This window comes from Schistocerca cancellata, chromosome 7 (genome assembly GCF_023864275.1).
Source record: "Schistocerca cancellata isolate TAMUIC-IGC-003103 chromosome 7, iqSchCanc2.1, whole genome shotgun sequence".
Classification (NCBI taxonomy): Eukaryota; Metazoa; Arthropoda; class Insecta; order Orthoptera; family Acrididae; genus Schistocerca; species Schistocerca cancellata.
In genome coordinates this window covers 401,311,596-401,323,924 of record NC_064632.1, presented here as the reverse complement: position 1 = coordinate 401,323,924, position 12,329 = coordinate 401,311,596, and the positions used below count along the sequence as shown (strand labels likewise).

General features: G+C 43.4%; 1 protein-coding gene across 4 annotated transcripts in view; it reads right to left on the bottom strand.

Annotated features, from left to right (window-relative positions):
* LOC126092210 (mesocentin-like) overlaps positions 1 to 12,329 on the bottom strand; it is a 619,468-nt gene that overhangs the window by 94,977 nt on the left and 512,162 nt on the right. For all 4 annotated transcript variants that reach the window (XM_049907701.1, XM_049907704.1, XM_049907705.1 and 1 more), the window contains exon 2: positions 3,227 to 3,359. In XM_049907701.1, the coding sequence (XP_049763658.1) occupies positions 3,227 to 3,358 (132 nt within the window). In that variant the 5' untranslated portion in view covers position 3,359. The remainder of the gene's footprint in view (positions 1 to 3,226; positions 3,360 to 12,329) is intronic.

Below are 12,329 nucleotides of genomic sequence, written 5' to 3'. Positions count from 1 at the left end.
GTGTGAAATGTAATTACTGTTATTAACAAGAAGGCTAATTGCAAATATGTAAACAAACTACTTTAAGGAATTTCTAGACTGTTTTTCCAAAGACTGTTATTATTGAAATGAAGTACATTTTTAATGAAGCTAGGAAAAATGCTAGGAAGAAATTGTATTTGATATTTTTTCACATGATCCACAAATGCAACATGTACAGTTAAGATTTTTATATGCTATTATATTCAAATATCTTACTATTTTCATTGTGAATAAGATTGTTCTGAAACAAGGTACATTTACTGCCTAATGACATTTTATTTTACGATTCATACTATGTCATTTTCCATTTGGATATAAGTCAAATTTCATTGTATTTCATTAATTATCTAGTTTTAACAATCACCAACACTGTACCTAATGTATATAAGGCCCATCGGGACCACAGCTGTAGGCCAATTTTGCACGGACTTTTGAGGTGGCCACAGTGCTGCTCTGATTTGTTAATCTGAAATCTTTCTTCAAGGTACACACTGTGCCAAATTAGCCCACTACCACTGCTTGCTTGTTTTCTGGATGACTTCAAGATGGAAATAAATTACTTCAAAATCCAAACATGTGTGATGTATCAGTGACAGGTGACACTAATATGTATATTAGTGTCAGCATCTTTCTTACTCTGATCAGTTGTAAGATTTGGACCTCCTCCTGTAAAGCAACAGCAGCAGATCATATTTTCGACACAGATTACTCGAGTTACGTATATGTTCAATGAGTTCATCCATTGCTTCACTTTCTGCAGATACCGATATTTAACTGGATAACATGAAGAATTTTTATTACAGCATCATATCAACATAATTTAGTAACTTTATAAAGTTCAGTACATTAACTGACTTTCACTTATTTGATCCCAGCCAGTTTCAGATACTTTAATGATGGTATGATCATTATTCTTTGTTTTGTTTTTGTAATGAAAACTTCTCAAGATCAACCACTCTTCACCGAGTATTCTGTGTCTCTCTTCCCATTGATCCAACTTGGTAAGTGTCGTACAATGACAAGCAGTACTCAAGAATCGGTCGAATGAGTATATAGTTTAATGTGACATCCTACTTTAGATCACTTGAGACGGTTAGTTCCTAGTATTGCATGGTTATTATTGTTTCCAGTGATTTGTCGTCTAAAGCACTACAGAATAGTAACTGAATCTCTTCATCTATGTACAGAATGCATTACATTTGTTTAGTTCTCTGTCAATTGCCAGTCCTTGGCACAAATCACTAATCTGTAGATCTTCCTGTACTTTGTGACCATCCTCCAGCATAGCACGCATACAGGCAGAATACGGTGCTGCGGTCGGCAATGTCTATACAAGGCAACAAGTGCCTGTCACAGTTGTTAGATCTATTACTGCTGCTACAATGGCATGTTATCAAGATTTAAGTGAGTCTGAAAGTGCATCTCCCAGGTAGCGATGAAGTGGGGATTTTCCCAAACAACCATTTCATGAGTATACCATGAATATCAGGAATCTGGGAAAATATCAAATCTCTGACATCGCTGTGGCCGGAACAAGATCTTGCAAGAATGGGACCAATGACGACTGAAGAGAATCATTTAATGTGACAGACGTGCAACCCTTCCACAAATTGCTACGGATTTCAATTATGGGCCATCAACAAGTGTCAGGGTACAAACCATTCAACAAAACATCATCGATATGGGCTTTCGGAGCTGAAGGCCCACTCGTGTACCCTTGATGACTGCACAATACAAAGCTTTACACCTTGCCTGGGCCCGTCAACACCGACATTGGACTGTTGATGACTGGAAACATGTTGCCTAGTCAGACGAGTCTCATTTCAAACTGTATTGAGCAGATGGAGATGTACAGGAATGGAAACAACCTCATGAATCCATGGACCCTGCATGTCAACAGGGGCTGTTCAAGCTGGTGGAGGCTCTAATGGTGTGGGGCATACGCAATTGGAATGATATGGGATCCCCGATAAGTCTAGATACGACTCTGACAGGTGACACATACGTAAGCATCCTGTGTCATTATATGCATCAATTCATGTCCACTGTGCATTGCGACGGACTTAGGAAATTCCAGCATGACAATGCGACACTCCACACATCCAGAATTGCTACATAGTGGCTCCAGGAACACTCTCCTGAGTTTAAGCACTTCCACTGGCCACCAAACTCCCAAGACATGAACATTATTGAGCAAATCTGGGATGCCTTGCAATGTGCTGTTCAGAAGAGATTTCCACCCCCTGGTACTCTTATGGATTTATGGACAGCCCTGCATGATTCATGATGTCAATTGCGTCCAGCACTACTTCAGACATTAGTCAAGTCCACGCCACATTGTGTTGTGGCACTTATGCGTGCTGGTGGTGGGCATACACTATCTTACGTAGGTGTACCAGTTTCTTTGGGTCTTTAAGAGTGAGAGTGAGAGAGAGAGAGAGAGAGAGAGAGAGAGAGAGAGTGAGTGAGTGTGTATATGTGTGTGTGTGAATCCAGTCACAAAGATAGGATCCAGTCACAAAGATAGGATAAGAGAAATTAGGGCTCATACGAAGGCTTATAGACAGTCGCTTCACCCCTGATCTATTTGAAAGTGGAACAGGAAAGGAAATGACTAGTAGTTGTACAAGGTATCCTCTGCCATGCGGCACAGAGTAGCTTGCTGAGTTGCAGATGTAGATGTATTCCAATATGAGTAAGCTAGTACTTTCTTCATTAAACAGCAATAAGAAACTGTATTGAACGTCTTTAGGAAATTCACAAGATATCTGTTTTGCTGAAGGGTAGGCCTATGATTATGTACGTCTGTTTAACACATTTTGGAAGGGCATACTGGAAAGTAAGGCCTCCGAGTTTTTGTGTGTAAATTCTTAAAGTTTTTTTTTAAATGAAACTGCTATTATTAACATTCTACGTCTTTATTCTTCATGCCTACATGTTTATTTCTGAACACAGTCACCCTGGCGACAAACACATTTTATCCAATGAGGGACCAGTTTGCCAATATTGTCAACAAAACATTTTTACAAGAAGAGCTGGCAAAGTTAATTGCAAACGCTCTGTACATAAAGAGCTTAAACTGGCATGCACTGGGAAATCTATAATCGAGCATGCACGACACATAACGAATGCTGTCTAATAATGTGCTGCAGATACTGGGCAATTCAACAGGCACTGGTTCGAAACTAATGCCACGCAGACCTACCTCCACATTGAGCTCCAGCAGGCTGCCATCGAGCAGGGTGACCCTGGCGAGGACGGTCTTCCCGCCCCCACTGCTCTGCTTCACGGCCGGCTGTTGTTCGCCCTTCTCAGCCGCCTTCGTCTCCTCAGGCATGCTGCAACAAAACAAACATCCTCTCATTACCTTACACTGCAAGGTCTTCTCAAAACAAATACATTATATCTCCACAAACTTGTGTGAAAACTAAGAAATAAAATTAAAGAGAGACACATAAACATACAGAAGAGAGAGAGAGACAGAACCACTGGCCATTACTTGCCTTTAAGAGGCGAAATTTCAGCACAGGCCTCAGGAAGACAAGAGTCTGAGTCAGTTGCCCTTCCTTCTTAATCTTCCCCATTCTACCCCTCTTTGTTGGCTGATGAAGAAACTATTACTTGCAAAAGCTAAGATAGCATGTGCACTTTCACATGTGTCTATCAAAAGTAATGACCCAAGTGCTGGCCTTCAATTGTGTCTTATAATTTTGTAGTCTTCTCCAGAGAAATTTCCTTTTGATACAAATAAAATTCACAAATTACGTCTGTATATGTTCAGCTGAGTAAAACTAATTTTTATCACGATATGCACTATCTGATCAAATTATCTGGACACCCTATGTAATGTGCAATTGATCACTATAGGCCAATTTTCTTGCTTTCATGAAGACACATTTCCTTTACGTTTCGTTCTGATAAAATTTAGTTTCATTCATTTGCATATAGACAGAGTTAACATAACAGTTTCCACATGCAGCTGAGGATGACAGAACAACAAAGATGAAATAAAATTCAATCCATCTGTGCCTCGTGGAACGTTTCAAAGTGTGTGGCAGATGGTACTGTGTAGTTTACTATGTGTATCACGTGTCTTCTTGTTCCATTCATGGATATAGCGTGGGTGGAATGATTACTTACACAACTCTGAGCACGCTGTTTGAGCAACTGATGTGTGATCTTCAGTGGATTTTTAATTGCTCTGTCTCACATACTGCATCAGTTACTTTGTGCTGGTCGTGTCGTACTTCACACACCTTGTCATAGTTTTTGGTGCTGATACTTTGTTTACTATTGTATTAGGCATATTAAGCCATTTATTTCCATCCTTAGCGCTGTTTTAATAATAATTACACGTATTTTCACCAAGAAAATCAAAGTTTCTGATGTCAGTTCAAAGGATGATTAAATATTGTTGGTGTCATTCTATAAGTTAAATATTATTTCTGTAATTTATTCATTAAATGTTGAGGGAACGGAATGTCAAAATATTCCCCCAACGCATGGTCGCATTCACACGGGCTGTCAACGGAATATTATGTCAGCGTCAACGTTTTTCGCGAGTGTTCTTCCACAAGAGATTTAGGTTTTACAGTACCCCGACGAAATAAAACATCATGTACTCTAGAAATAATTTTCGTTGAATGACCTTTCTAAACAGTGAATAGGTCAGCTCTTTTCAAATACAAAACTACGATTTTTTTAATTTTATTTGACACTTATAGAGAAAAACCATAAAACTGATCGGTTAAAAAGGCTATGCGTATTGCATTGTAGTACAGTATGATGTATTTGATGTATACATTTTCTCTCGCAAACAACCGTCGATTTTTTGAAATGTTTGGACAACACTTTTCCGATTGTTTCATTTCTCAGCAGTTTACCACACAAACTTTGTCAAGATATAGTCCGTTATGAATCTTGCGTCGACCGTTAAATTCTACCACTGCTAGTTCCTTTACTCTGACACGACATCCAAATTTTTCTATCACGGATGATATCTCGTAACACGACTTTCATAGGGCTGAGCGAAGTGGTGTGATGAATTTCCGTCAAGTGTGAATAAACCACGATTTGAAGGTGACATCGCCGTACATTCAGATCCGTTTTCTGACGTCCAGTACGAATCTAATTTTAAACGTGAGGTCTGCAAAATTTTATTGAATCGCGTCAGTCACACACAGCGGCTTGCTTCACATCTGAAGAGCCATCCGACGTGCCCGTTTCGGCCGATCGCGCCAGCACACGGCTGCACGTGCCAGCTTCACTCGAGGAATAGCCACAGGCGGTCGGTGCCCGCCCCCCCCCCCCCCCCACTTCTCTTCAATCCCGGCCGCCTCGTGGCCAACCGCCGATGCCGTATAAGGCCACAACCGACTCCCGACCGGCTGCACGCGCGGGGATGTGCCGCCTCCAGCGTGCTACCCACGTCTATGTTATTTACTTTCATTAGAATGGCTTTATTTTCCGTACCTGGTCCATGCATGCTGCCAGTAATAGTAACGCGTTGCGCAAGTTTTGATTACCGGCGCCGAAGACATGACTAATCCTAATGAATCTTGCATCTGATGCGGATGCCCGTTACCAGTAACAACCGGTAACTGGAAACGATGCAAGAACTGACGCACAAAATACACTGACGAGCCAAAAAGTTATGACCACCTGCTTAATAGCTTCTTTGTCCGTATCAGAGATCCGACAGTTCGTTGGTAGGTTTGTGGGGGTATGCAGCATTAGATATTTACGCATAGGTCATGTACTCCACGCAAATGACGGGCCACTAATTTGCTAGCGGTATGGCGCCCGATAACAACCCAAATGGTTTCCATAGGATTTAAACCAGGTGAATTTGGTCGCCCAGAGTCAACGTGAGTTCAGTCTAACGCTCCTCAAACCACTGTAGCACGATTCTGGCTCCGAGAAATGCCGCGCTGGGTAGCCGCGCGGTCGAAGGCGTCTTGTCACGGTTCGCGCGGCTCCCCTCCCCACCCCCACCCCCCTCGGAGGTTCGAGTCCTGCCTCGGGCATGCGTGTGTGTGTTGTCCTTAGGGTAAGTTAGATTAAAAAGTGTGTAAGTTTAGAGGCCGATGACCTCAGCAGTTTGGTCCCATAAGACCTTCCCACAAATTTCCAAATTTTGCTCCGAGAAATGGGCAATTATACCGCTGAAAGATGATATCGCCGTTGGGGAAGACATCAAGCATGAAGGGATGCAGGTGGTTCCAGATGCCAGCGTGTCTTCGATTACTACCAAAGTGCCAAGCAACCGCAGGAGAGCGTCTCCCATAGCATAATACTGCTCCCACTAGCACGCGTGGCGCGCTGGACATTTCGAGCAGTTTGCCTAGAAGACGGCGTTTGTGGAGACGACCATCGATCTAGTGTAGCAAAAACGTGATTTACTCGAAGAGCCAACACGTTCCCATTGATCGACGGTCGAATCCATATGGTCTCGAGCCCACAACAACTGTAACTGACGATGTCTTTGGGTCAACATGTGAATACGTAAGAGTGGTCTGCTGCGGAGCTCCATGTTCAACAATGAACGATGGAATGGTGACTCCGAAACAATTGTGCGTGCACCGGCATTGTGCTCTTTCGGCAGAGATGCCTCAGATCACCATCTGCCCTGTATTACCGAGCAGACAATCCTCCGAACCCTACGTTCTGTGAAGAGCCGTGGATGTCCAACCATTTAGCGCCCACTGGTAGTTTCACTGTCCTACCTCTATCTGTAGATGCTCACTACAGTAGCACGTGAACATTCGACCAGCTTTGCCGCTTTCGAGATACTGCGTAATAATAATCTGCCCTTTGTCGAAGTCGCTTATCTCAATGGATTTCCCCATTTGCAGCCCATATCCTCGCTAGCCCGTCCGTGTCTGCTAAGCTTACATACTCTCCTTACGGCATCCAACGTCGCGGTGTGCAGTGGTCGTAATGTTTTGGCTTATAAGCGTAAATTTCTGTGTTGGGGAATACCTCAAACATACACGATTATCAAACTGTGGAGATTATAAGAACTTTAAAACTAGTAAATGTTTCAATGAAAGGAAATTGGCAATTGACACGGTGGCGAGTACAAACATCGGAAAAAATAAACCAGATCTTTCCGAGATTTTAATGGAAGAACCTACAATTAGTCGCACGCGACATAACCCATTTTAGTCTCCGCTAGCCAGTGACAGTATAACTGTCCTGTGCAAATGGTAAACGACTTGGCTTGAAACCACTAACACAAAGGTAGACTTTCTTGAGGTCACTGGCGGAATGCAGCTATGACATGTCCTCTTTCTCGTGCAAGTCACGTACATCGGCACGTGAAACAATGAGAAGCGACGATACAACGTCGAGGTCATACCGGGTGGTTTTTCCCGCGGGATATCAATGAAGGTATACAACAAAGAGAAAATGGGCGCCATTCACACAAGGCCACAGGGGTCTTCAGATCATTCACCAGTTGTCGAGGACTTACACACAATTTCAATTAAATTAATATTACAGTTGAAAGGACAGTAGTAAAAACCGTGGACGTTATGAACGGGTGAGAGCTTAAGAGTTCTGTTTTTCTTTTACCGCTGGCACGCATTAATATCAGTTCGACTATTTATGTCTTCTTATTGGTCTCTGATGGATGTGGCGAACACTACATCCTCAGTTGCTACCCACTGATGTGTTGTTCTTCCGACAGATCTTTCAGAACATTCGAGAAAAATATCGTGTATAATACTTTCATCAGCCATCTGACATACTGCATAAAATCCTCCACTGAACTTTTCCTTGTTTACTAATTTCATCCACCCACTTTCTATTAGGTCGTCATCTCTATTGTTACGTATCACTTGGAGCCCAGCGAAGAATTTCACATGCCACTCTACCATACATTCACCTGGCTGCATGTCTCACTCATCTCAATTACGTTTTTATAACAGTCCCACTTACTTGTTCCAATCTTTATTCTCTGCTCCATTTGTACAGTTACCAACCAAACCTCAGTTTTTGTATTGTTCGTATTCTAGTTCGTAATCTGTGGAAACCAAATTATTATGTACATGATGCTTGCTTGCCCCGTAGTGTACTACACTAAATTGCATGAAGTCATGAGACAACAGAGTCAAAATAGCTAAATAAGTATTACCACCGCTTGAAAGCTGTGTAAATATCTGGAACGTCACCAACTGCATCTACAAGCAAGTTATCAAACGTGGTTATACATTGTTGAGCCAAACCATTATGACCACCAGCGGTCCAACCGTTGGAGCAAATTACAGCAGCCATTCGGCGTGGCATGGATTCAACAAACCGTTGGTAGGTTTTCAGAGGCATGTGGCACCAGATTTCTAAGCGCAGGTTACACAATTTACGAAAATTACGTCCGGTGGTTTTTGGGGTGAGCATCTGACGCCCGATGGCGTACCAAATACGTACGTTCTGGTTGAGGTTAGACGAATTTCTACATCTACAGCTACATACATACTCCGCAATCCACCATACGGTGCGTGGCGGAGGGTACCTCGTACCACAACTAGCATCTTCTCTCCCTGTTCCACTCCCAAACAGAACGAGGGAAAAATGACTGCCTATATGCCTCCGTACGAGCCCTAATCACTCTTATCTTTGTGGTTTTTCTGCGAAATATAAGTTGGCGGCAGTAAAATTGTACTGCAGTCAGCCTCAAATGCTGGTTCTCTAAATTTCCTCAGTAGCGATTCACGAAAAGAACGCCTCCTTTCCTCCACAGACTCCCACCCGAGTTCCTGAAGCATTTCCGTAACACTCGCGTGATGACCAAACCTACCAGTAACAAATCTAGCAACCTGCCTCTGAATTGGTTCTGTGTCCTCCCTCAATCCGACCTGATAGGGATCCCAAACGCTCGAGCAGTACTCAAGAATAGGTCGTATTAGTGTTTTATAAGCGGTCTCCTTTACAGATGAACCACATCTTCCCAAAATTCTACCAATGAACCGAAGACGACTATCCGCCTTCCCCACAACTGCCATTACATGCTTGTCCCACTTCATATCGCTCTGCAATGTTACGCCCAAATATTTAATCGACGTGACTGTGTCAAGCGCTACACTACTAATGGAGTATTCAAACATTACGGGATTCTTTTTCCTATTCATCTGCATTAATTTACATTTATCTATATTTAGAGTTAGCTGCCATTCTTTACACAATCACAAATCCTGTCCAAGTCATCTTGTATCCTCCTACAGTCACTCAACGACGACACCTTCCCGTACACCATAGCATCAGCAGCAAACAGCCGCACATTGCTATCCACCCTACCCAAAATCATCTATGTAGATATAAAACAACAGCGGACCTACCACACTTCCCTGGGGCACTCCAGATGATACCATCACCTCCAATGAACACTCATCATCGAGGACAACGTACTGGGTTCTATTACGTAAGAAGTCTTCGACCCACGCATATATTTGGGAACCAATCCCATATGCTCGTACTTTACTTTGGAGTCTGCAGTGGGTGGCCAAGAAATCAATATAAAGTTCACTATCATGCTCCTCGAAACACTCTAGCACGAATCTGACCTTGTGATAGGACCAGTTATCGTGCTGGAGGATGCCATCTCCATTGAGGAAGGCATCAAACATGAAGGGATGCAGGTGGCCCGCCATAAAGTTCACGTACTCCACAGCTGTCATGGTGCCTTCCATTACCGGTACCACCAAAGGTTCACCGGAAGCCCAGGTGAATGTCCCTCAATCATAATACCGGTCCCAGTCAATTTCGAGGTGTAGGTTTCGAGTAGCCAGACACGAACAACGAGCTGGTACAACAAGAAAAAGTGATTAATCCGACCAGGTGATCTACGGCCCAATCTGAATGACCCCGTGCCAATGCAGTCGTAACTGATGATGTCTTTGGATCAATGTGGAAACACATAGAGACCTTTTGCTGTGGAGCTCTGCGTTCAACAGCGAGCGGAACAGAGTGCTCAGAAAGATTTTGTGTCTGCAGCAGCATTGTACCCTGTCGACAAACTTGCCCCCAGATCGCCACCTATCCTGCTTTACAAAGTTGCCAAGCCTTATACCACAACGTCATGGGTCATGAAGGACGGACGTCCAACATCTTGCAACCACTTTCCATAAACGCTCACGACAGTAGCATGCGAAGAACCGACCAGCTTCGCCGTTTTCAATATGCTTGTTCCCAGGTGCCGGTCCGTAACAACCTGCGCTTTGTCAAAGTCGCTTACGTCAGTAAATGCCCCATTTGCTGCCAATATTGTCGCTACAATGGTTCCCCATTCGTCACTGCTCCGCTCATATACTTCTCTCACAGAGTCACGTGCGCATAACGCCATCAGATGGCATTTAGACTAACGGTGGGCAGCTGTCAGATTAGTGTATGTACCCAACAATAGTTATCTGACTTTCACCACGGACTTGATCGTCTTTATTCACGACGATCGCGATCTCAGCCATACTCGCTTTGAAGGACGTTAATGCATAATGTTCCTTTTACGATGATACTGTCCTCGAGTCAATCATGTCTACTTGTTAGCATCCAACGGTACAGCAACGTATAAACTACTGTACGACTTTGTCAACAGTGCCAACATCAAGTTATAGCTCCCTATGCTGCTAATTTAATGCTCTTGGTAATTAGAATATCAGGGTAAGTCCGAAGCTTAATTAAACTACTATCTTCCCACTTGCTACTCAGGAAAATATGGAACTCTCAGCCTCTAACTGTACGTCACTATTTGCATCCTATATGTATGTGCCTGAATACTGCTGTAACTAAACATACGGCTGTACGTATGGTTGTAATATCCAACTCTTGTTCTTGTAAACTGTTCTCCTCTTCTGTTTAGATTGTACTTTTAGTTCTGAACAATTATTCAATTATCTATCCCCTGCTTTTGAAACAATTCTTGCAGGACACTTAAAAGAACATTTTATTGTTGCTTTAGATACATAGTCATTAATATGGATTGAATTGGAAACATCCCAAATGTATATCCAAATGAATATTATACAGGGTGTTTCAAAAATGACCGGTATATTTGAAATGGCAATAAAAACTAAACGAGCAGCGATAGAAATACACCGTTTGTTGCAATATGCTTGGGACAACAGTACATTTTCAGGCAGACAAACTTTCGAAATTACAGTAGTTACAATTTTCAACAACAGATGGCGCTGCGGTCTGGGAAACTCTATAGTACGATATTTTCCACATATCCACCATGCGTAGCAATAATATGGCGTAGTCTCTGAATGAAATCACCCGAAACCTTTGACAACGTGTCTGGCGGAATGGCTTCACATGCAGATGAGACGTACTGCTTCAGCTGTTCAATTGTTTCTGGATTCTGGCGGTACACCTGGTCTTTCAAGTGTCCCCACAGAAAGAAGTCACAGGGGTTCATGTCTGGCGAATAGGGAGGCCAATCCACGCCGCCTCCTATATGTTTCGGATAGCCCAAAGCAATCACACGATCATCGAAATATTCATTCAGGAAATTAAAGACGTCGGCCGTGCGATGTGGCCGGGCACCATCTTGCATAAACCACGAGGTGTTCGCAGTGTCGTCTAAGGCAGTTTGTACCGCAACAAATTCACGAAGAATGTCCAGTTAGCGTGATGCAGTAATCGTTTCGGATCTGAAAAATGGTCCCATGATTCCTTTGGAAGAAATGGCGGCCCAGACCAGTACTTTTTGAGGATGCAGGGACGATGGGACTGCAACATGGGGCTTTTCGGTTCCCCATATGCGCCAGTTCTGTTTATTGACGAAGCCGTCCAGGTAAAAATAAGCTTCGTCAGTAAACCAAATGCTGCCCACATGCATATCGCCGTCATCAATCCTGTGCACTACATCGTTAGCGAATGTCTCTTGTGCAGCAATGGTAGCGGCGCTGAGGAGTTGCCGCGTTTGAATTGTGTTGGATAGAGGTGTAAACTCTGGAGCATGAGACGATACGTGGACGTTGGCGTCATTTGGACCGCAGCTGCAACACGGCGACCGGAAACCCGAGGCCGCTGTTGGATCACCTGCTGCACTAGCTGCGCGTTGCCCTCTGTGGTTGCCGTACGCGGTCGGCCTACCTTTCCAGCACGTTCATCCGTCACGTTCCCAGTCCGTTGAAATTTTTCAAACAGATCCTTTATTGTACCGCTTTTCGGTCCTTTGGTTACATTAAACCTCCGTTGAAAACTTCGTCTTGTTGCAACAACACTGTGTTCTAGGCGGTGGAATTCCAACACCAGAAAAATCCTCTGTTCTAAGGAATAAACCATGTTGTCTACAGCACACTTGCACGTTG